Source organism: Candoia aspera, chromosome 1 (assembly GCF_035149785.1).
Source record: "Candoia aspera isolate rCanAsp1 chromosome 1, rCanAsp1.hap2, whole genome shotgun sequence".
Classification (NCBI taxonomy): Eukaryota; Metazoa; Chordata; class Lepidosauria; order Squamata; family Boidae; genus Candoia; species Candoia aspera.
Window position 1 is genome coordinate 218,034 of NC_086153.1, and position 24,244 is coordinate 242,277.

Genomic DNA, 24,244 nt, shown 5'->3' on the forward strand with positions numbered 1-24,244 from the left:
CCGAGCCCAGAGGCTCCCAGCTGTTGGCTACGTGACTCCAGAGTCCCCGGCGAGAAGCGCAACTGGCTGGGAAGCAGCGGAGGGGAGGGGAGGGGCACCGCTTTCGCTTTCCACGGAAGGAAAAGCATGTACTTTGCTTTCAAGGAGAGGCTTGGACGCAGGCCGCGCGTTGCCGCCCGGGACACCCACGGACGGCCCGGTTCCCTCCGGAGCTGTCCAGGCCGGCTCCCCTCAGCGTTTAGAAAACCTGCGGGCTCCTCTTTAGCCAGAATCATTCCGAAGTCGGGCAGCCCCCTTTCGCTTGGGGAGGGAGCCTGGTAGGATTCACAAACTGGTAAAGGACCAATGGGGAACTAAGGAATTCCACCTGGGTGACCCCTCCCCCATTTTCTACCATCCCTCGAAATGGAGCTGAGCTTTGTGGGATGGGCTGAGTCGTTGGGATCTTGAAAGATTATGTGACAGACACCTTTATACAAAATTTTATTAAACAACTGAAGCTACAGGTGGACAATGACACTATACAGAAATGCCTGAGCCCAGTGAAAGGGACGCAGGAGGCTGTGGAGATTCAGGCAGGGAGGGGGGCGGGCCCGGAGAAAGACTCCCCCTCCCTCTGGGGAGCGCTGCTGCACCTAGGCGTAGAGGTCCTCCCGATCCGCTGAATACACCTCCCCTTCCTGCAGGAGGGCGAAGTTGAGGAAGTGAGAAGGGCGATGGACCTCGTGGTAAAACTCCTTCGGGTTCGCCAGCTGTAACTCGTATTTCATGTTGGGATCGTGGCGGACGCCTGCAATGGAGGAGCGGTCCTGCTCAAGTCCGGAACGGCCAGGGGCCCTCCCCAAGGGGGGCAGCAGCGGCAGCAGGGCAGCCCTCCAGCCTTGTGAGCGAAAGGCTTCCATGAGCCTTTCGGGGGGCAGCGGGGGGAGGGGATGCCGGGCGCCACTCCTGACTTCTCTCCGGCCATTCCTTGGCCGACCCCCGGGGCCAGCCAGTTGCAACCCCAGGGTCAAGGCCAGGGGTCGGGGCCGAAAGCGGGAGGATGGGTGGGCTGGCTGCAAAGGGCCACCGTGGAGGGGAGGGGTCTTGCTGTTCAGCCGCCGGAGGGACATCCCATCCCCCACTCACCCATGAAGTTGTAATTCCAGGAGCCCTGTGCCGGCACCATGAAGAAGCCCAGGAAGCGGTCGGAGAGCAACATCTGCACTCTCTCGTAGTGGGAGGGCAGATAGCCCTTGGGGTTGTTGCCCTTGTCTGTGTTCTGCCTGCCCCACTCGTAGCCACTGGGGGTCAGCTTGTAGGCCGTCAGGGTGCAGGAGCCGGGGGTGAAGCTGCAGAAGGAGAGGGCCGTGGTGGGGAGGGGTCCAGCTGGGTCCCCGGCTGCCCCCCCAGCAGAACGGCGCCCTGGACTGACCTGCAGGTTATGATGATGGTCTTCTCCCCGTCCCAGGAGGGATTCTCGGCCATGACCTTGGCGTGGGTGGTGACGTCCTGCGGAGAGAGCTGGGGAGACTCGTTGGGCTGTGTGTGAATCCACCCCAGGGGCTCCATTTCCTGCGTTTGGGGGAGAAAGGAGCCCGGGGGCCAGTCAGGCTGCGTCAAGGGCAGTGAGCGAGGTGCCTGCCCATCGGTTCCCCGGAGTTCATGTGGCGAGGAGGAGCACCCCAACCCCTTCTCCTCCTGAGAAACAAAGCATAGCAGACCCCACCTCATTTGGGCCACCCCAAAGAGATCTACCTTCAGGTATTCATGCTGAGGCAGCTGGCCAGGGAGGTGGACCGTCTGATGGGTTCCCCACTGAGGCACCATCACGATGCACCGGATCTCCTTCACCTGAGGGTTGTCTGGGGGGCTCACCCCATAGAGGTACCCTGCAATCTGGGGGGAGAGAGGGACAGGCTCACCCTGGGCAACTCACAGGCAAGTGTCTTTCCCAAGAAACTCGAAGGAAGGCGAGGAGATGGGGCATAGGCTGTGCCCAGGGGCCCAGCCAAACCCGCGGGATGGTCCTACGTGGCAAAACCATCTAGGCCGGCACAAACAGAGCAGGGTGTGCTCAAACACCACCTGGCGCCCGCTCCGTCAAAAGATGGGCTGCAGGTTCTGCCAAACTTTGAGTTGCCATCTTGGTTTTGTTCTCCCTGGGCCAACCTTTGGAAATAACCATTCTAATAGTCTTTGATGAAGAGCAAAATGCAACAGCTAGAACTGAGCCCGCAATCGACAAAACCAGAATGCACGAGGGGCAGAAATTCGGGGTGCCCACAGATGGCTCGGAGGAGGGAAACACAGTGACAGCCTGTCAAGCACCAACGGCCAAGAGCAGCTGGGCTGGCGCCGTGAGGAGGGGGGCACCTGAGCTCGCAGGTCCGAAATGCAGATGAACTTCTTCAGGACATTCTTGGGCAGAATGTAGGTGTAGCCGGTCTCCTTGATGTCGTCTGAGGAGACGTAGATGTGGTTGGTCCGCAGGTGGAGGTTGGCGGCGGAGATGGCCCTGGAAGAGGGAGTGAAGGTTGTGACTGCGTGGGCCAAGGCCACATCCTCTCCTGCCCTGCCTGTTGGCTCAGCCCAAGCCCGCCGGGCCCTGGCGCCCACCTGACGCGCCACTCTGTCTTGGAGGAGAAGGTCTGTGTCTCATAGTTGCTGGTGGTAGAGGTGATGATCTCATCGCCATGCTTGTTGACTGTCCGTGTCTGGGTGGCTGTCAGCTGGGACTGCTCCTTGGTCTGCTTCTCGATCTCGGCAATCTGCTGCCGCTGCTGGGAGGGAGCCGAGATTTCCATGCCAAGGATGATGTCCCGGATCTCTGACTGGGTCAGGGAAGCCACATTCACACTGGCAAAGAGTGGGCAGGAAAGGTGAGGGTCTGCTGACAGACATCTTTAAGGTCACCACCCAGCCTTCAGCGGCTTGAGGCACTGCAGAGATTCCTCCGCCCCACCCCGTCCCGTCCCTGGTCTGCCAGGCAGAGCAGGACCGTCTGCTTAATTCTGCGGCATGAGGGGAAGGGACGTTAGGACAGCAACGTTGCTCAGCAACGCACTTGTTTTTCTTGCCGTAGTCGGCCAGGATCAGGTCCTTCAGCTGCACTTCCACTTTGATCCACTCCTCGTCGGTCAAGGTAGGCCAGATGTGGTGAGGCTCTGTGATCGTGGTCTTGTCGGGCTTCAGGATGACTTTGGCCCGATCGTTGTTCACGTGCAAGGCCCGCAGGATGAGGATCAGCCGAGAGAAGGCCTGGGAGGAGAGAACACACAATTAGCGTAACACACCCATCCAGGAGGAAAGGGGTGCCAGAAAGAGGCATGCTGCACCTCAAGCGTGCCTGGGCCTGTGCAGCAGCACTGCAGGGAGTAGCAGGTGCCTCACCGTGTAGGAAGAAATGGTCTTCAACCAGTCGTCATAAAGGTTGAAGAGAACCATCTGGGGCTCTGTCGCCTTCAAGATGAGGTCCCCAAATTTCTCCACCTTCAGACAGGCCTGGAAGGGCAGCTGCAGCTCTGACCCCTTGATCACGATGTTGGGGAAATCCAGCAAGTGCACCTGTCAGGAGGTAAGAGGCCAGATGGGGGAGGGGGAGATAGGCAACGCAACGGCCCGAGGTATCCTGCCTGTCACCGTCCAGAGCTCCAGGTGGCGGCCACAGGTCCAACCACCAGATGCTGTGCCCCCCATCCTCCTAACATAGCAGCAGCAGCTCAGGCTACAGGAGGGTCCTCTTCGCTTCCAGCTTTGCATCCCCCCCTCAGCCTACCTCCAAGGGGTCCAACATGCCCTTCCGGGTGACAATAATCTGCTTGGGCTGCTCCTCTACAGGCAGTGACCGGATCAGGGCTGCCACCTCCTCTGCAGTCTTCCACTTGGCCAACTGGACAAGGAGGAAGCAACTGCAAGTCAGTGAACAAGGCTGGAAGGGGCCAAGAAGGCCTGCCTCCCCCTCCTCCCCAAGAGAACAGGTGGCCAGGGAGCTAGCCCGCGATCTCACCTGACCCAAACGCTTTTGTCCAGCCCACACGGAAGTGTGGATGATCTTCAAGAAGAGCTGCCCAGTCCGAGGGTTGAAGATGAAGATGGCCCCGTTGATTGGCTTCGTGGTCAAGTTTCCTTCGAAGGTCTAAAAGAAGCTGCTGATCAGAAACTGCCAGCCACTCCCCTGCCTTCAATGTGCCAGGGGAAGAGAGCCCAGACCAGTGCTTGGTATCCCCCCTGCCCCCAAGCAAGCACCTTGTGGATGGTGACCCTGTAGACGTTGGTGTCATCCACAAACCATATGATCTGGTTGGAGAAGAGCTCCCCGTAATTCTGCGAGGACAGGTAGGGCTCGGTGGGCTCCGAGGAGTAGAGCTGCAACCCCTTGCGGATCCGCTCCCTCAACACGTACAGGGCTGGGTTTGCCTTCATAATCTTGGCCATGGCCTGCTGGATCAGCGGCTTGCTCCCGGGGAACCAATTTCCATAGGCGCTGGGAAAAGGGGAGGAGCGCAGCATGAGTCGCTGAAGGCAGAACCCCCCGGCCCAAGAGAACCTGCTCATCCAAGTGAGCCCAAACAGTTCTCCCGTGTCACATCCTGAATCCTGCAGCCAACTCTGGCTGATCCACCGATCAGCGCAATTCCCGGGGCCCCTCCTTACCTATGCAGGTTGTAGGCCAGGTCAATGGCAATGAGGACCCCGGTGGGGGAGGGGTAAATGCTCATGTTGTCCGTTGTGTAGTCCAGGAACTTTGCCCGGGCGTAACGCTCAATGTCATGTGAATCGTAGTCTCCCCAACGCAGCTGGATGTCAATCCAGTACTTCTGGGTGGTGGTACTGTCCATCACGTCCCTGAGCAGCAGGAGAGGAAGGAGGAGCCGTCAGCTGCAGGAAGTGGGCAGAAGGGGCTGGAGAGCACTCCAGTCTCCCGCCTCCGGGAGCAGCAGGCTTACTTAGAGTCTGCCAGCAGGGAGGGCCGGGAAACGTTCCACTTGTAAGAGGCAAAAAGGAGGATGTCCGCGCAGGACGAGTTCATCTTGTACGATTTCCTGGGGTGGATTGTCTCCTTCTGCACTGTCTCAATCTCCAGGGCATCCAGCTCCTGGTCAAACACCTGGAACCAACACAGAGTTTTGAGAGGGGGAGGAGCTGGGCGCAAGTAAGGAGATCCTCCTGGGGAAGGGGACCTGAGCTCCCAGGGAAAAGAAGGCTTCACCCGGAGAGCAACAGTTCGTCCTGGCTGGGAGTCCATTGTGCAACAGAAGGCTGAGCCGGGGGAGCTGCCGTCTGGGGCTCCAGAGTTGCCTCCAGAGGTAGCTAGGATTTGGGGAAAGCAACAGGGCCAAGCCTGGGTCTCTCTGCCTTTACCTGGCACAGGTCCATGACAATGCTCTCGTGGATTTTCTGCCACAAGTGGGCCCGGAAGATCTGGATCAGGGAGATCTTCAGGGTGGGAATTTTGCCATGCATAAAGATGCCAGTCAGGTCCAGCTGCACCTGGAAGCCCACGTACACCTGCCAGAGGGCAAGGACATCATCAAACGAGAACCGACACCTCGCCTCATAAACCCTGACCCCAGAAGGCAGTGTGGAAAGGCAGCAGCCATCTTCCCAGTGACCCCCAAAATTCTGGGGGGATAAGCTGGCTCAAGCCCAAAGGAGCCCTGCTGCACTTGATGGAAGTGCAACTCACATTGGCCCTGTTGATGGTGGGAGACCACCACAGGGTGAACCTTCGGTTAGGGATCTGGTTGAGACCCGAGCGCTGGGCGTTGGTCAGCTTCTTCCACTTCATGGACTCTTCAAAGCCACTAGCTTTTTCCCTGAACAGACAGGACACCAGAACAAGTCACGCCTGGAAGCGCGCAAAGGCCTTCTCTCCCTGACGGCTGAGGCGCTTCGCCTTTCTTACCAAAAGAGCCCTTCCCAGGTGGGGAAGTAGGTGCCTTTGAAGAGTGTGTGCTCCAGGATGCCCTCTACCCCACCAAGTGCCTGGATCATGTCTGTGCGGTAGTTGTTCAGGTTCCACAGCTTCCCATCATGGCGCTGATGTGTCCACCAGAACGGGTTCTGCTTCAGCACCTGGCAGGGGAGAGAGAACAGGATCAGCACATTCTTGAAAGGGGGTGCAGAATGGGCAGCCCTGGAGCCCTGGCCAGCAAGAGGATGCGCCTCAGACCTGATACTGCTTGAAGTCAGTCCTGACTCTCCAACCCTTGTCATAGGCAAGAGTGTGCCGGTCCTTTTGGAAGAGGGTGTTGATACGCGGGATGCCTCGGTCCCACGAGTCCTCCAGGTCCTCCAGAGTCAGACGCCTGGAGCAGGGAGAATGAACGAGACTTGCCGAACCAAAGGCTGGCCGATTTGCACAATATGCCAAACTGGCCCAAGAAAGAACCACCAGCTACATTCATACAGTACACTAAGTTCAGTTCCTTTTAACCTGGGCTAACTTTTCCTGAGGCCTAGCGTGATTCACAGACTGCTTCCTGTATCGTGCTGACAAGAAAATGGATTAATTCAAGAGCTACTTTAAAGGCAGTGTGCAAATCTTATCTTGGTGTTAGGTGTACAGGCCACAGAAGCCACCCCAGCAGATGATCGTCCAGCCAGAATTCTCTGCACAGCTGGCTCCGCTCCCTCTGGGCAAGTCTGGCCAAGGGGCCTCTTCTGCACCAGCCCCAAAGCCCGCCTCCTCCCCAAACCCACCTGTTCTGAGCAATGGCCTCCTGCCGTTTGAGGGCGTATTCCGCCCACACCCGCTGGGAGTCGATGAATTCACTTTCCCACGGCTGGATGTATCGGTAAAGATTGGGGATCAGCTGATCCTCCTCGTGGCTCATCCCGGACCGGAAGTGAGTGATGCCTACGTCTGTTTGCTTGGACCACCTAAGGAACACAGGTTGCTCAATGCTGAGGAGACCTGCTCAGGGGGTGAGACCCTTCTCGGCAGATGGAGCAACTGCCTCACCTGAGGTCAGACTGAGGGATCAGGACATGGCCCATGGACAGCATGCCCAACCCTCCCAGCTCCTTGGGGGTATAGAAGACAACAGGCGGGAAGCGGCTGGGCATCTTGGAGTTCAAGCCGATCTTGATCCGAGTCTGGATCTTGTTCTCGCACTTGACCAGTAGGTCCAGCAGCTCCTGGGTGTTCACCACAGCCTCTCGGAAGTAGGTCATTAGGCCAATCAAGGCCGTATTCCACTTATTCACGATCTGCCAGGGGAAAAGAGGACAAGAACTCAGGTGCTCCCCCTGCTGGCAAAGAAGTGCCTGAATCGAGACCTCTCCCCCAGCCTCCCTACCTTCGTGAAGGTGGTGGATCCTGAGGCCATGAGGATCTGCCTGACGCGGTTGTGGAACCTTTGCATTGACTCATCGTCCACTCGCAAGAAACACTGAGCTGTACGCTCCTTGGTCACCTGCGAGAGCAGAGACTGACTGAGCGGGCAGGACGCTGGGCCAGCCCTCCCTCAGCGAGTCCTCCCCAGACGCCCCCCCACCTCGTTCTGCAAGTTCCACACGCCGTCCTTGTGGGTGAATTCTTCATAGCTCGTCCGGCACTTGGGCAGGATGCGGCACTCAAAGCCACACATGTTGAAGAGGAGGTTCGGGTTGTCCTTGCTGTACACCGACACAAAGCTGTTCTCCCACTGGACCGTGGTGACCGAGCGAGGCAGACGATTCTTGATGTCCCAGAACACAGCACGGCCCCTACAGGGGAGAAGCATGGGGTTCGTGGAATGGGCCCTCCTGCCTCCACCCCTCGGACCCCAGATGGAAATGGGCCGGCAGCCACCGTGCCAGCCACACACTCACAGGTTGACATCGTGCTTCATGAGGCGCATGCGGGCATCACGGGGCCAGCACTTCTTGTTGTTATAGCCCACAATGTTCTCGTTGTTTGGGTCAGGATGCTCGGTGAGGTAGCGCTGGATCAGGTCCCTTGCCTCATCTGCGGTGAACCTGCAGAACAGCAGCACGGAGGCTTCAGCCCTGCCCACACACTGCTCCCTGGGGACGGGGCCCAGGACAGGATTACCGCCGCCACGCTGTCTGGGAGACCCCCCAGGCTGACCGAGCAGGAGGCGCTGCCCAGCTCAACACTGGAGGAACACGTGACCCGTTTCCAGCTTGCCTGACAGCGAAAGGAGCCCAGCGAAGGGGAGGGTCAAGGCGAACAGAGCAAGGTCGTAACGCCTCTTGGCATCCGCTGCCTCCAGCTCCTGCCGGGACACAGCTCCCCTGCAACGAGGGCCACCCTGCAGCCAAGTGCACCCACCCACGGACAATGCGGAGTAGGGGCTTAAACCCCAGCACTGCCACCACCCTCCTTTCCCACCAGGCATTCACACCAACCCCACCTCCCATCCCTCTGGCCGGTACCTGAAGAAGATGTGGATGCGGTCGATGTATCTGCAGAAGAGACGGATGGGGTGGGCCACCTCCGTGGCCAGGTCCTGGAAGCTGAGGAAGTCGTTAGGCATCTGTGGGGGGCCGGCCATCTCGCTGGCCCGGTGCAGGCCAAGCACCAGCAGGTCCATCACCAGGCCGTAATACTGGACGATGAAGGAGGCGAACTGCAGGCCCCGGATGATGCCATAGGAGTTGGTGTGGTTCATGTCCTGGGTGGATGCAGGAGAGGAGGGTCAAGGATGCTTCCGGGGTCACACGTGTGCCATGAGCACAGAGGCCTGCTCAGCCTACCTTGTAATTGATGACCACGTTGTTCTTGGCTGTCATGTAGTCAGCAATGTTGTGGTCAACGATGAGGCGGAGCAGCCTGTTGAGCAGCGTCAAGTCGATCTTCTCGTACATCTTCTCAAAGCGGGACTCAAGCATGACGTTGCATTCCCCTTCGCTAGTCTCCCACACGTCCTGCAGGTTGTTAATACCTGAAAGCCATCAGGCAGCATGTAGGAAGAACCCTTTGCATCCCGCAGCCAAAGAGGCCTGAGGCCTGGGGGCCAGTCACATTCTTCCCAGCTTTCCTGGGATGGCTAGAAGTTCCAAGCTTGGACCATCCTGCTCCTTCCTCCCCACACCACCACACTGTCAACACAACCATCTCTCATTGTCTTGGGATGGGTCACCCCGTCTTAAAGAAGAGTGGATGCTTCTACCAGGAAGACCCTGTGCCCAGACTCACCCTGGCACCACTTGTATACTAGCAATGGAGGCGGCTCTGTGTCAGCTGGTTTGATCCACGGAGGGAAGAGACGCCGCTTGTCTGCCTCATACCACAGGTATTGGTCCAGGTAGGCATCTGTAATCTTCTCCAGAGGCTCCACGTCATAGACAGGGACCAGGTGGCTGTAGAGGTCCATAAACTCAATGCCCACCTGGCCAAGGAAAATGTTGGTCAGGGCTCTCCCACGTTAGGAAACAGTCCCTCGTGAGCAACCATGCACGGTTGCGAAGGACGTGAAGCCCTGGGTGACCCCAAAACTGCACTCTCCTCCTGCCAAGGCTCACCTCCTTGAAGGCCCGCTGGGTCAGCAAATGTCGCTTGATGCGGGAAAGGGCCTCGTGAGGGTTATCGTATGCCTGCTCAATGAGGCCCAGCTCCTCCCGCTGGGACTGGTTCAGCCGGGACTTCACACTGGAGGAGGGAAGCAGTTTGGGAGAAGGGCTCTTAGGTGGCCCTCCCAAGGAGAGCTCTGGGAAGCCCAGCCATGTGGAACAGAATGAGGCAGGCAAACCCAGTGGGCCATCCTGCCACATGGTCCCCCAGACATGAAGGCCACCCTTGTGGCTGATGAGCTCAGCATGTAAAAGAGCTGGGACTGAAAACAAGTAAGGCCTTTTCACACGTACCGTCTCTCATGAGAGGGAAGAGGAATTTGAAATGGGCTAAGGAGCTGGCAAGAAGAGAGTGAGAGGGAAGGAGAAAAGATGGCCAGCAAGAAAAATTGAACTTAGGTCGTTTCAGAGCACTGAAGATACGCAAGTCCTGGGCGGTGGAAGATTAGTAAAGAGGAGTCAGTATAGGGGTTGTTACGCACAGAGGAGCAGGTAACGCTTGGAGGGATCAATCTCCCCGGCACACATTTCTCAAGGGAGGAGAAGATCTAAAGAAAAGAAGACCCACCATCTGCCAACCGCAACAGGTAAAGTATGACCAAAGCCCTTGATTACGTGGATGTTTAGTATTAGCTACACAGCGACAGAGAAGCAGAGACACAACTGGCCCTGGCAAGAAGTTAATCTCTGTAGCGCAGAGCAAATTAAGGCCGTAAGTCCACCCGCCACATCCCACTGTCTCCTGAAGCCAGAAGCAGAAGGGGGCGGGGGGATCTTCCATGCGCTTCAACTGAATGCTACTTCCAAAGTTAGCCTTGCTCGCCTGAAACTAACGTTCTTCTGCCCTGAAATGTTACACATTAAAAGAAGTCCTCGGAAGAAGTCCTCTGCCAGCTTGCTCCCGAGAGCCCTACGCTTCCGCACCACGGGCCCGCCCCCACTCGCAGCCTCTCCCTCACCAGGCTACCTGTAAGCTTCCTTCAGTCTCTCCAAGGCCAAGATCAGGAGCTTGGTGTCGTGCTTGTAGGAGAGGGGAGGGAAAGGGATGGGCGAGAAGCGCCGGCTCTCCAGCCAGTGCACCGTGGTGGTGTAAACGGCCACAGCCTCCTCCGCAGTGATGTACGGACCGTCCTGCAGGGAAACCACGGCACATCAAAGGGGGCTGCCTGCAGCGTGCAAGCCAGCCTCCTGCAGACGGGCGCACGAGGGGCTCACCTTCAAGTAGTTGTGCTGCCTCTCCTGCTCGGCCTTCAGGTACAGCCGAGTCAGACGGCCCAGGTTCTTCTTGCAAACCGTCTTGTCCACAGTGGCGCCACGGCGGATGCGCTCCCGGTTGTAGTGCGCCGTGTTGGTCCACCAATCTGCTTTGGCCTTCACGTAGCGCAAGATCATGTTCTCGATAGGAGTTGGCAGCCCTGGTACCTGGCAGCAAGAGAGGAGGGAAAGGGAGAAGCTGGCCCATTGGAAAGGCTGACCTTACAGGGAGGGGGGCAGGGGGAACCCCCCGGGCCTTGCCTTCCACGGGATGTTGGCCTTCCAGCACCGCCAGGCTTCGCTCAGGTGCTGCAGGATGGTCCGGGCCTTGTTCTGCTTGATCCCCTCAGGCATCATGTCCAGGATATCGTGCATCACCGCGGCACGCAGCTCTAGGTCAAAGTGGGACTCCACTCGCTGCTTGGTGACAGTCTTGGCCACACCCTTTGAGTGGCGGCCTGGAGGGAAAGACTGCACGGTCACCCCTCAGACCTTCCGGCAGGCTGCTGGATCACCCCGGGGTGTCAGAAAAGCCCCAAAGAGCCCTCTCAGCTTTTCTAGGACTCAAGGTTGATTTGGAAGAACTTCAACTCTCTGAGAAAAAGTTATCAACCACAGCATGGAAGAAGCAGGGAAAACAGACAAGAATCACACCAACTCGTCCAGCTGAGCCAGAATTTATTTTAGACTACAGCTGCAGACAGTCCTGGATGAAACTGATTTATCCAGGCGGGATTCATGCCTAGTTGCACTGGCTAGTCTTGCTGATGACTTCCACCACACCACCCATGCTACCCACCCAAGCCACCTGTGAAGGCTGGGAGTGGGGGGGGCATTCTTCAGGGGTTCTCCTTTTTCCTGAGTGGCCAGTTCCAGTTGATGGCAGTTGATGGTCAAGGCTAGGGAGCTCTATTGGAAGGTGCCAGAGGTTTTGGTCCTCTCTCTCCTGTTTAATTTCATGAAACCACTGGGGGAGATCACCCTCTAGCCTGGGGTGAGGCATCATCCTTATACTGATGCTACTAGGTTATAAATCTCTACCCCAGGCCAGGCAGGAGATGCAGCAGAACACGTGACCTGGTGGCTGGGAGCTGTTCAGATATGGAGAGGGAGAAGCAGGCTTAGATTGTGGATCTGGAAGCCAACTGTTTACAGAGCAAATCCATCTTTCTTTCATTAAAGCTGCACTCCCCCCTCCCCCCAGTGTAGTTGGTTTGCAATCAGGGAACTCTCCTAGATTCACAGCTCCTATTTGAACCAAGAGTGGAGGCTGTGGCCAGGAGGGCCCTTGCCCATGCCAGTTGCAGCCATTCCTGGAAGAAGTTTTGCTTTCGGTCACCCGTGCCTTGCCACCTCGTGGATCAGCACCTAGTGGCCTGAGCTGTTATGGAAGCACCAAGGTCCACCCAGGTGACACTGCTACTCCAGAGGCTACACCGGTTGCCACTGAGCTTCCAGTGCAACTCTGAATGCTCATCCTCTTTAAAGCTCTGCACGGCTCGTATCTCTTGGTGTCCCAACAGTCAGGAACCACGCTGAGACAAGGAATAGGTCTCTAGTGCTTTATTACTGCTACATTAGACAGAAAATCCTAACAAACTGAAGAAGCGTGGGAAAACCCAGACAGATAAACCCCAAAAGTTAAGGCGGGTCTGATCTGTGTCTCTTTGAATGGCTGCTTAACTCCTCAGTACTACGCATGCGTTTCCCCCACTGGATAGGGGCCCCCTCCTGCTCACCATCAGTACTCATGACACTTGGCTTCTCCAAGTTGAAATCTGTGTGCTTACTAAGGGCCCCAACTCTGAGGAATGCCATCTTCAGAGGTGGCATGCTCAGACCTTCTCAGTTATGGCTCCCTTCTTCTGGAACAGATGAACCCCTCTCTATAACTGCGAACAGCCATGGAGGCATTTAGGACACCTAAGAGTTCTGCTGCCTGAATGGCGACACACTGCAGCCCTTTTGCACTGTGCTGATGCAACTGACTTTTAATGGTGAAATGAAATGATCAGTTGGGTTAACAGGCCACTGCAACTGAAGCCAACTCAGACTGAGACAGGCAGTTGGGGTCCCTGGCCCAAAAGCCAGTTGTCACAGTTGGCTGCAGTTGCAATTTCCTCACGCTGCAAGGGCAGACCCAGAAGTAGAGCACTGCAGTAGTTGAAACAGGGTGCGACCAAGACGTGGATGCCTGCTGGTAAGTCTGACCAGCTGAAGAACCACAGTTGGTGCACTACCCACCATTGTGCCAAAGCACTCCTCGCCACAAGTCCCATGGCAGCTGGATGCCAAGGAGCATGGCCAAACTGTGACCTATTCTTTTTGGGAAGAGCAACACCATCCAGAACAGACGCTTTTCCCCAACAGTCCATCTGCCTTGGTTTAATTTACATTTAATTAAATGCTGGGCTTGCTTTTTCTAATCTTGTTTCTGAACTATTCACAAGGACAAAACAAAAGGTGCTTCTAGAGGGTTAATAAAATTTCAGGAAACCAATCCAGGAAAAAAACCCCACAGGCTCACAAATATGGCCCAAAGCTCTTTGAAGATTCACAAGCAGAGCGTTTAGCTGACGACCATCTTGCTTCCCCCACATCGGGCACTGAGCTGCCGAGTGCTGCTAGAGGCGGCTCAAATGGCCCAATTGAAGCCAGCCACAAGACAGGCCTCTGCTTACCTTCAAACTGCCTGGCCAGGAGGTTGCCCAGCCACCGCTCCAGCAGAGGTGTAATGCCTCTCATGAAGAAGAGCCACACACGCCAGCCCGGAGCCCAGAAGCCACAGCCGGGGCCCTTCCCCACCGGCCCCTAGACAAGGGGAGAAAAAGCTGAATCAGCAGACCGGCCTGCAGTCCCATGGGGACTGCGTGACACAGCTCGGCACCCGAGTGTCTTCAGGACTGTCTGAACTGGAACTGACCCATCTGACGTGCGGGCCCCAGGGCTGGGGGATGCTGCTGGTAGCCCCCCACCCGTGAGACTCACAGAGGCCCTGCTGCAGTGCCCACACGTTGGGATGGCCTCCCTCTTGAACCAAGGTCAACCTGCTGGAAACAGCGAGCAGAGCCCTTCCGGAGGCATGACCGTACTACGGCCTTCCAGTTTAGGATTCCATACTTGAGTATATGATTTATCTCCTGTAAACTGGTGAGTATCTCGGGACTGCAGTACAGAATAAATCTCATAGACAAACTAACAAAAGCACCTTCCCTCCCGCTCGGCTTCTCCCCAAGCCCTGTGCCGCACTCACCGTGTTGAAGCGGTAATAAATGAGGTGCTTCAGGTCTTTGCACATGCGGATCTGCCGCATCAGTTTGTATTTGTACCGGTACATGCCCGTCAGCTGCCCAACATGCGCAAAGATGTACTGCAGGCCGTCTGCCAGCTGCGGAGAGAGAGGAACAGTAGTGTGCCATGGAGCCCCAGAGCCCCCTGGCTCTCAGACTGCAGGATGTCGCCACCCACCTGGAAGGCATCCACGTTTCCTAGTCTGTACTGAACGTGGCTGTCCACCACCAGCTTGGTCAGTCGCAGCACCTCACGGCACAGGTGGAAGGCATTGCCAAAGCGAGATTTTTTCCTTTCCTACCAAAAGAGGGCAGCGGGTGTGACAAGGGACCCTGAGGGGGAGGGGGCAGTTGGACTGCCAACCGGGACAGGCCCAGTTAAGGCCTTGCCTCCCCTATCGAGCGCAGCTGCCTGAAAGCAACACCGATGGGGGATGCACACTGCAACGTGGTGAACTAATGGCTCCCAGCGAGGCAGGGCCTAACCGGTGCCTGCTGCTGCCACTGTCACAAAGGGGGAAACAGCTGGCACCTTGGTGGTGAGGGTCTTGACGGGTTTCAGGTTGAAGTTGTAGTCCAGATGGAGGTAGTTCAGGTTCTTGCGATGGATCAGAAGGTTGAGCATGTTGTAGCCCTGGCGGCAGACCTGAAGCCCCACCTCCACCCAGTCCAGTTTGGTGGACTGGAAAAACTTTGTTGCCTTGAAGGAGCGGAAGAGGTACCTAGTGGCAGGAGAGATGGGGCTGCGTGAACGCACCGGACTGGCCGGCGACCTCACTGAGCCCCTGGCCCCGCTTCTGGCCACCAGCAAGGCTCTTTGGGGGCTGGCCGGTTGTGCAAAGGAGCGGGAGGTGCCCAGGATGGAGCTGGGGGCCCTTTCCTGGCTGCCTGAGTTTACCGCCCTTCTCCAAAGGGAAGCAAAGCACTTCTGGAGGGGGAGGGGAGGGGAAGACGGCTACTTGCCTCTTCTTCTGTGCCTTGGGGGGCCTGTGCTTGAGCGCGTTCAAGACGTAGTACTTCAGAAGCTTCTGGTAAGAGACTCGTACTTTCACCGGCTGCCCGGCAGGGCAGTGCTCTCGGTACCTGATGGCCAGGGGAGAAAACGCTTATTCTTGGCATGTGCAGAATCAGAGTGGAACCCCAACTGGCAAGGACAGACTTGGCCAGGGCAGGAGCTCAGCCACAGGGCAGCCATAAGCCCCCTCTTCTGCAAACGTCCTTCAGGAGGAAAATGGGTTCAAAAGCCCTTTCGGCTGCAGGGAGGCAAGCTGGGAAATCTCAGGCTCTGCCGCCCTTACCAGTTCTTGACGAGTGGGATGTCGAGGGCTCGACGGGTCCGGCCAGAGCGCAGGTTAAAGGGTCGCGGCGCCCACAGCAGAGCAATGCCGTTGGCTGTGTTGTCCGTGTAAAGAGGGGTCTCCTTGAGGAAGGGCTCCACGAACTCTGGCAGCTCAAACTCTTCGTCGTCATCAGGGAGCGGCTCCTGGCTCTGGGAGGACCAGACGCGGCCAGCGGTTACGAGGGCTCTCCTCTAGAGGAGGACGCCAACCCACCTCCGAGGCCCCCAAGGAAGCAACCCTCTCCTGGCTGGGAGACAGAGGGTCAGGCCCTTTGCCAGAGCGGTGGCAGCTCTCAAGAGCCGGGCGACGCTTGCAGAACTGGAGGACCCTGGCCACGGCAACTTTTGCGTGTCCAGTGCCCACCCTTCACTTTCCTACGTCCCTGCAGGCGGTGAGGCGAAAGCCAGAGGCAGGGCAGAGGGCTCCCTGCAAGCAGCCTCCTGTTCTTTTGACAGACTGGCTCCTGTTCTATGGAATTCTCTCAAAACTAGCATTTTTTCCCTTACTTCTGCCCCCTATTAATTTGGCTTAGTCTCTCACAGCGGCTGTTACGTTTGCTGAAGCACAACTACTTCTCAGAGTCATGACTGCTTTTACGGTATGTTCTATTTTCATTTCTACCAGGAAGATACTCTGGGGACCTTTCAGGGATGGAAAAATGCAGCTTTGTCACTCATTTATTCATGAGCTGCCGCTGCTGCTACCCACCCACCACCAAATGATCTCACCTTAACTGAATGTCTGTGTGAAATGGGATTAATGAGAGGATCGAAGTAGAAAGCTGGCAGGTCTGGATCCTCGGTTTTGATGAAGACCACGTTGGGGGTATGATACCTGCAGAGGACACAATGCTTTTAGGACAAGGATGCACCACCTGCCCTCACCACATAGGTTCTCCAGAGGCTGCCATTGCTTTCACCAGATTTAATTTCAATTGCCTCTCTTGGGCTCTTGTCCTAAGGTCCACCCACTTATTTACTTACTTATTTATGTGCGTATGCCTGTACGTATGTCTCAAGTTGGTGCTATTGCCCACCTCCCCAAAAGAGGGACTCTGAGCAGTTTACAGTAAGTTAACCAATTAAAACATCAAAACAACAATCATAATAGAACATGAATATCATACAACATAAAGTTAAAAAGTAGAATAGAAATCCAAACGGCTATAAAGGACCCTAAATACGAGGGGAGCCCTCTAAGGTGCCAGCCATCCCCAAGAATGACCCCCCCCCCATCCCGAGCATGGCAGCAGAGCCCGGTCTTCAGGGACTTCCTGAAGGCCAGGAGCGAAGGGGCCTGCCTGGCCTCCGGGGGCAGTATGTTCCAGAGGGCGGGGGCCGCGGCAGAGGAGGCCCGCCTCCTGGACCCCGCCAGAGGGAACTCGCTTAACGACGGGGTCTGCAACAGGCCCTCTCTGCACGACTGGGTGGGACGGGTTGACGCAACGGGGGTGAGGCGGTCCCTCGGGTAGCCTGGCCCCATGCCAGGTGGACTGCTGCATCCAGTGCGCCGAGGGCCAATGGTGGGCCGTAGCACGCTTCTCTGCCCCATCCCCCACCAGCCCCAGCCCACAAAATCTCACCAGGTGAGGTGGACATGATGGGGAAGGTTGTTGTAGAGGTACGGGAAGGCGATCTTGTACTCGGTCCGGATAGGCTGCCGGATGATGATTTTGTTGATGTCGTTGAATTCATTCCAATCCTCGTCCCTTTGAAGCCAGATGAGAAAGAACTCTGTTGGAGGGGCTGCTCAGAGAGTTGCCTGAGAGGACAGGCGGGGCTCTGCCTCCCCACCCCAGCAGAAATCAAAGGATCCGCTCACGCTACTGCCAGGCCCACACACCACCTTAAACCATCAAGCTGAGTTAGCTGTGCTCACGTGTGCCCTGACCGTCCCAAACCAGTAAGCCCTGAAACAACGCCTGGGACGGCCCAATGAACGCCATGACAACTCAGCCACCTGGATGCAACGCAAGCAAGCCCTCTGCTCCTCCTACAGACCCCTCACAACCTTGCGCTCCTCCTGGCCCCCCACAGCCTTCAAGGCAAAGCCTCTGCTACTTACTGCAGGTTGATGTCTCGAACCAGGGGCTCAAACTTGGGGCCCCCTGGGATGGCCATGTTGAGAGCCTTGGAGGTAAAGAAGGCCTTCAGGTCAAAGAGGTAAAAGTAGTTGTCGTCAACAAGGTCTGTTAGAAGTTGGTTAGCCAGGCGGTAGAGTGTGGACATCATGGGGAGGGTGAACTGCCATCGCTGGTAGGTGGAACCATTGACGTACCTGCAGCCCAGAACAGAGCGTGGCGTCACCGAGACCACTGGCAGGCAGCTTTTAGCCACGGCCCTTTTACACAAACACTCTGTTCTGCATGCAAGAGCTTAGGGCCCTCAGGCTGTTTCTGCAGCTTTTCTGGACTCTCCTCAGGATCACAGCATTAACTGCAGAGACAGAACACGGTCTCTCTCCGTGAAGCAGGAGGCACCCGGAGCCTTTCGCTGGCCCAGCAATGGGAGACACATACCCTGCCGCAGGATCCAGCCCCCTCCTCAGGCCTGGGAGCAGGAGCCTCATCAGTTCTCCAGCCGGGGGGGGGGGGGGGGGACTTGGCAACATTTCTCTAACCCTAACCGCCCCCCCCCCCAAGAAGAGAACTTGTAGGGACACCCACTTGCGGTTGTCTTTTAGGGGCTGGTGGTCATAGAACCAGTCCAAGACAGGAGCGTCTTCCTCCGGGTCCAGCTCCAACTGGATGGCTTCCAAGGGCTCCACATCCAGGATGTTGTCTGCGTAGTCAAGGGGGGGCTCTTCATCGTCAAAGGGCGGGAAGCGCATTCGCTTGAAGTGCCGCCGGTCCCTCTTCTCCCGTCTCATCATGATCCACATGGACCTTGGAAGAAATGGAAGTCAGCCGTGGTCCGAGGCCAACCTTGGGCCTCTGCCCCAAGCGCCGGCTGGGGAGGCTCTTACCCCCACTGGGCAATGTACACCGGCTCAATCACCCACGGGATCTCGTTCACAAAGGAGATGGCACCGGTGATATGGTATAGGACGGGAACATCACGGATCTGCTCCCAGGGCATCGGCATGTTCTCCAGGAGCTTCAGAACTGCGTGAGGCATGTACTTCAGGGCCCTGTGACAAGGGGAAATGGGCAAAGCACCTTACACCTAGAGTCAGGCCTAGTCACCACTTCATTCAGGTTGACTGGCACAGCCATTACAATGCTGAGAAGCACTGGCAGGAAAAGTCTGCTCAGCTACCAGAGTGCAATTCTCAAATGCCCGGGAATTTCCCTGCCAGAAGCAAGCACAAGAACCTATGAAGGCCCTTCAGTCTAGCCTGGTGGGAGAGAAGGTAGATCTCACCTTGGAAGGGGGAAGAGAGCAATGAACTCTTAAGACAAAAGACAACTCCATCCTGGGAAAGTGGAAAGTGTGAGAAAGAAACTCAAAATAACCCTGCCTCAATTTTGTCTGGTACAAGATGAGGCAGAGGGAACTCTGACTGGCTTTCAAGGCTCTGTTCTTCTAGCCTGCAATAACAAAGCACGTTCCTAGAGTCTCTGCTGCTTCTGTTTCTTGGCCCACCTCAAAGGCTGACAACCATCTTGATACCCCAGCCGAAGAGGTTAATGAAAAGGGCTGCTGGCTATGGCAGCAGGAGATTTCTGTGCGTGAAGACTCCAAGGGAAGCCTTAAGGTGCATAGTGGGTCCTTCGGGGACTCTGCCCAGGTCCAGGTGTAGACCCCTCAGGCTCCACACCCCAAAAAGGATCTGGAATGGCATGACTAACGTGCTCCACCTCTTCCTCCTCCAGATCTGTCAGTGTAGCATCCAGATCAGTGCATTTTAAGAGACTTAGCAAAATGGCCAACACGAAAATTACAAGGGGTCTTCTGGGGTTCAAACTAAACCAGAGCAATCTTTGACCACCCAAAACATCTACTGAACAGCATCAAGCAAACAGTCATGACCATGAACTTCTTACGCTTTTAACTCTGAGATCTTCTCAGTGAACATGTGTGTGTTGGAGTTGAAAAGTGCACAAACTCAGCCAAGCCTCACCCCTGGCTTTTTCTCAGTGAAAAAGTAACTTCTGCAATTGTCCAACACCCCAGTTCAAGAAAGCAGCAGCATTTTTTCTAATTCTCACCCCAAATACACTCGCTTGTCGTGACGGAATTTCCGGTTGGTCATATCCCCATGATCACGGATGATTTTCCTCACATGCTCAGGTGGCATGTCCTCCTTTTGGGCATCCACAAAGCCAAACTTCCTCTTCTCAGCATAGCGCTTGGCCTGCAACTGCTGCCATTTGCGGGCTGAAAGGAGAGAGCCGCCCCCCACGTGAAAGCCTCTTCACTCAGCCCCTGGGATCCCACCCCCACCCCCAGCTGGGAGCAGCTGGGACAAAGCCTCTTCCTGCCAGATGCACACGCATGCCACGACTGTACCTTTCTCCTGCAATTTCTCCTCCGACATGTAGTCAGGCAGTGGAGCCAAGGGTGTAGGCATGGGAGGGCATGGCCCGCGGAAAGGGAACACTCCTGCCATGGTGAGAAGTGCAAGCTGGGAAAAAGAAGAGACAACCCCTGACTGAGAGAGAGGCAGAGGCAGACCCCTATTTCTACCGGCTCCGTGTTTCCTCTTTGGCAAAGCTGCCCCAATACACCTTCCTGCTCTCCTAAGCACACAAACTCCTGGAGAAGCAGAAGAAACACAACCAGTAAGAAGGAAAGTATCTGTCACATTGAAATGCAGGGAAGAAACAGCAGCAACAGTGCCTTGGTAGCTTGATCCAGAAAATATCTAAACAATATTTTATGAACGTGTAGACTGAGTACACAGAAAAATGACTACCGCTGACCCTGCAGTCCTAACACAGAGCCAAATTTACCCGCAGAGCTTCACAGAAGACATTTGCTTTTCTTATTTACAGCTGACCATCACCCACCTGCCCATTATACTCAGGATGATTTCCAGTTTCATGAGAATCTTAAAAAACCCAGCAGCAGTATTCCACTGCTAATTTGTATGGGGACAAGAAAAATGAAAATGAGCATGAAAACTTCCAGAAGGGGAGCTACAAAGGCTGAAATAACAGAAACTAACACATTCAGAACAATATAAGTGTCTGCGGACTAGGGATAATTTTTCTAGGTTTTTGACCTGCATCTCTCCGCATGTTATTCTCCATGGAGAAAAAGCACAGGATAAAGCAGGACAAAAAGAGATCACTGTGGAAAGTGGAGACGGATCTGTTCAGGCTTAGGGGAGCATCTCCAGGCCAGTCTGATGGCTAGTTGGCCGCTCCTTGACAATCTGTTGCCAGGGCCATGCTCTTTCCAGGGCCAGGCAAAGCAGCAGCCCTCTTATAAAAGCTGTAGGTATGCTGGAGGGGGGCACCAGAGGTTTATGGCTTTCACTGTAGCCCCTCCATTCTGCCCACCCCCACAATTCAATCACATGCCCTTCTTTGGTATCTGTTTCTATACCCCAAACAGGCATTTTTCTAAAGCAAAGGATATGGCAACCCCTGTCCATTGAGGCCCAAGACTTTGCATCCCCCCTAGCAGAAATGGAAAGGCAGGCTGAGACCCTGATTTCAAGTTGGACCGTGAGACTTGGCTCCACAGGAGGCCGAGGAACTTGCAGTGGTAAGAACACTGGGGAACCTGGCAATATAACGTTGGAATTCTTGGTTTTAAAAGCACAACTGCAGATAATTCCAATGAGGAGAAAAAGAAAGGGGGAAGGGCCATGTGGCTATCCAAAATGCATAACCAACACCTCTAAACTGAAGGGGACCAAGTGACACAGGAATGGCACAAACAGGTATCCCAGGGTACTGAAAGAAATGGTGGTGGTCTGGTTGAACCCATGTTTGCACTTTGAGAAATCCCGAGAACTCGTGGTGTGTCAGATGGCTGGAGAAGCGCAAACGTTGTTATATTTGAAAAAGGGAAGAGAATACCTGGGAAGCTTCTAGAGCAAATCATAACGAGATGGATCCATAAGCACTGAAAACAGTTGCCAGAAATCAGTATATATTCATTAAGAATACACTGTCAGGCTAACTTTATCCTCAAGATTGTGGGAATGCTGTTACATATGTTTGGTTGCAGAAAACATCTAATACTCTGTGAGATACAAATTAGCAAACAAATAAATTGTAGGTTGGATGACAGAATGTTCAGCGGGTCCTCATCAAACCAAAGGAAGGTATTGAATGGGGCGACATAAGAATTAGTTCTAAAACCTCCATTATTTTATCAATGATTTGGATTAAGAGTTGGAAAAAATAATTACCAGATTTTCAGATGACACAAATGGCTCCAATAACTAATACCTTTGAATAAAGAAATAAAATACAAAACAATCCTGATGTGTTCAAAAAATAAGCTGAAACTAACAGAATGAAAATTAACAGAGACAAGTGCAAACTACTATGCAAACCAAATGCATGCTGTAGAATTGAGGATATCTGGCTTAGTAATAAACAGCACTTTCAAAAAAGATTTTGGGATAGCAGTTGATGTAGACTGCAATATGATGTAGCTGTAAAGATGACAAATGCAGCTCTAAACTTCATCAATAGAAGTACAATTTCCAAACAGGTCTCTTCTATTCTGCTTTGGTCAGATGCCACCTTAAATGCTGTGTCCAATTCTGGGAGCCACGTTTTAAAAAGGATTCAGATATACTGGAACAGGTTCAGAAAAGAGCAGTGAGGACGAACAAGGGATCAGAAACTGAATCTTGACCAGGGAAGATCTATTCTTCAAGAAAAAAAAGGTTCTCTCTCAGTCCAGAGGGCTGGACACCGAGCAGCAGATTTAAGTCACAAGAAAGCAGATTCTTAACCGTAAAAATTCAACGGGGGGACCGAGTCCAGTTCAAAAGGCACAGTGAACAATGGGAGGAGGTCCAGAGGAGGACCCCTCAGGCGGCGATGGCGGCTCCGGGAGAAAAAAAGGGCCGGGGACGCGCAGCCCACAGAAAAAAAGGACGCGGGGGGATCCCGAGAGCAGCCTAGCCACAGGCTACCGCGCGGAGCCGGAGGCGACTCGCTCTCTCTTGCCTGACCAGGCCCGGGGCGCTGAAGCTGCGAGGAGGCGGGCCCAGGTTGGGACCCTCGGGCGAGGAGCCGGGAGCCATTTCCGGGTGCTCCGCACCGGCAGAGGGAGGGCTGGATGGCCGCTGCGGCCCCCTCAAGCGGGGAGGACCCCCCTGCTCCGGCCCAGAGACTGCGAGACCCCCCGCCCCCCGCAGGCCAGGCGGGACGGAAAGGCCAAGGCTGCTCCGGCCTGAGCGCAGCGCGCGCGTGGAAAGAGATCCCGGGGCGCTCCCGCACCTGTCCTTCCCACGCGGGGGCTCCGGCCACTGCCGCGCCCGTTCGCTCCGACCAGGGACTCCCCTTCCGCTTCGCTGCCGACGCGCGAAACTCCGCTAATGGCGGCGGCAGCGAGCACCGCTCTGCACGATCCCAGCCAACACTGCGCAGGCGCAGGGCTCCGGAACCGGATGTGGAGGCGGGACCAGGACTGAGGCTCACCAATCAGCGCCGGCTTCGAAGGACAATTTTCCTCCATTCGCACCGGAAACGATCGAAGCCCTTCCGGCGTCGGCTAGTGAGGTCCGTGGCTCCGTTAGACCCTTCGCACGCGCCCCACTTTAGAGCCAGGATACTCGCGCGGGGCTGTCCGGGGCTCTCTTGGAGGATTCCGCAGATTCACACGACGCGGCGAACGGCGATTGACTAAGCAGGCGCTGAGCAAGGCTGCTTTGGAGACGCGTGTCTCTCTCCTGCTGCTGCGTTGGCTGGATCCACCCAACACGCTGGGCTAAACACGACCCCGTGACTCCCCGACAGCAGTTAGTTAAACCGTGTTTATTAACCACAACGGAGCCCTCGCTCGCTACTTAGGCGGGGAGTTGGCCGAACTCCCCGCGACCCAAAGAGGAACCGCGTTCCTGCTTCATGCAGCGGGGGGGGGGGCGGTTTCCTGCCCCAATGTTGTTGTTTATTCGTTCAGTCGCTTCCGGCTCTTCGTGACTTCATGGACCAGCCCACGCCAGAGCTTCCTGTCGGTCGTCGACACCCCCAGCTCCCCCAGGGACGAGTCCGTCACCTCTAGAATATCATCCATCCACCTTGCCCTTGGTCGGCCCCTCTTCCTTTTGCCCTCCACTCTCCCCAGCATCAGCATCTTCTCCAGGCTGTCCTGTCTTCTCATTAGGTGGCCAAAGTATTTCAGTTTTGCCTTTATCATTCCCTGAAGTGAGCAGTCTGGCTTTATTTCCTGGAGGATGGACTGGTTTGATCTTCTTGCAGTCCAAGGCACTCTCAGAATTTTCCTCCAACACCACAGTTCCAAGGCATCGATCTTCCTTCGCTCAGCCTTCCTTATGGTCCAGCTCTTCCCGCCCCAAACGCCTCCCGTATTCTCTAAACATGGAAAAAAATAAAAAAGGCAAGAAAGCCAGCTGGTTGACTTTGCAGCTGTCACTCCCTCTCAGCCCAACTCACCTCACAGGGTTGTTGTGAGGAAAAGAGGAGGAAGGAGTATTAGGTATGTTCCCTGCCTTGATTTATTTATGAAAATAATAAAGGGATTTAAAAAATCATACACACATCATATATTTCGTCTAAAAACTCTGAAATGGTATAACAAAAACAATACAATGAAATTTTGGGAAAGGTGGATTTATTTTAACAATATAACAAACTTCTCAAGAAACCATCGCTGGACCCTACTGTACTGGATAATTTTCGTCCAGTCTTCCACCTCCCCTTTTTGGGTTAGGGTTAGCGTGCACCTAGAAGGGGTAGTCACGGCATCACTTACCCAGGATGGAGAT

At 55.4% G+C, this 24,244-nt stretch overlaps 1 protein-coding gene across 1 annotated transcript; it reads right to left on the bottom strand.

Moving 5' to 3' along the window:
• Window positions 1-466: 466 nt before the first annotated feature.
• PRPF8 (pre-mRNA processing factor 8) lies at window positions 467-22,857 on the bottom strand. The gene is made up of 43 exons (XM_063294688.1): window positions 22,737-22,857; window positions 19,837-19,951; window positions 19,536-19,704; window positions 18,350-18,514; window positions 18,051-18,269; window positions 17,450-17,662; window positions 16,968-17,093; window positions 16,114-16,219; window positions 15,344-15,534; window positions 15,009-15,128; window positions 14,578-14,767; window positions 14,224-14,343; window positions 14,009-14,143; window positions 13,437-13,566; window positions 11,017-11,213; window positions 10,717-10,923; window positions 10,469-10,632; window positions 9,454-9,580; window positions 9,128-9,320; window positions 8,686-8,873; window positions 8,365-8,603; window positions 7,798-7,944; window positions 7,482-7,692; window positions 7,284-7,400; window positions 6,947-7,194; window positions 6,685-6,864; window positions 6,155-6,290; window positions 5,888-6,057; window positions 5,669-5,798; window positions 5,344-5,490; window positions 4,929-5,089; window positions 4,636-4,827; window positions 4,228-4,465; window positions 3,989-4,117; window positions 3,758-3,871; window positions 3,373-3,546; window positions 3,047-3,240; window positions 2,599-2,838; window positions 2,356-2,497; window positions 1,738-1,878; window positions 1,415-1,554; window positions 1,129-1,331; window positions 467-790 (listed from the first exon to the last, which is right to left on the bottom strand). The coding sequence occupies exons 2-43, from the start codon at window positions 19,934-19,936 to the stop codon at window positions 636-638; spliced, it is 7,008 nt and encodes a 2,335-aa protein (XP_063150758.1). The 5' UTR covers window positions 19,937-19,951; window positions 22,737-22,857; the 3' UTR covers window positions 467-635.
• Window positions 22,858-24,244: the final 1,387 nt, after the last annotated feature.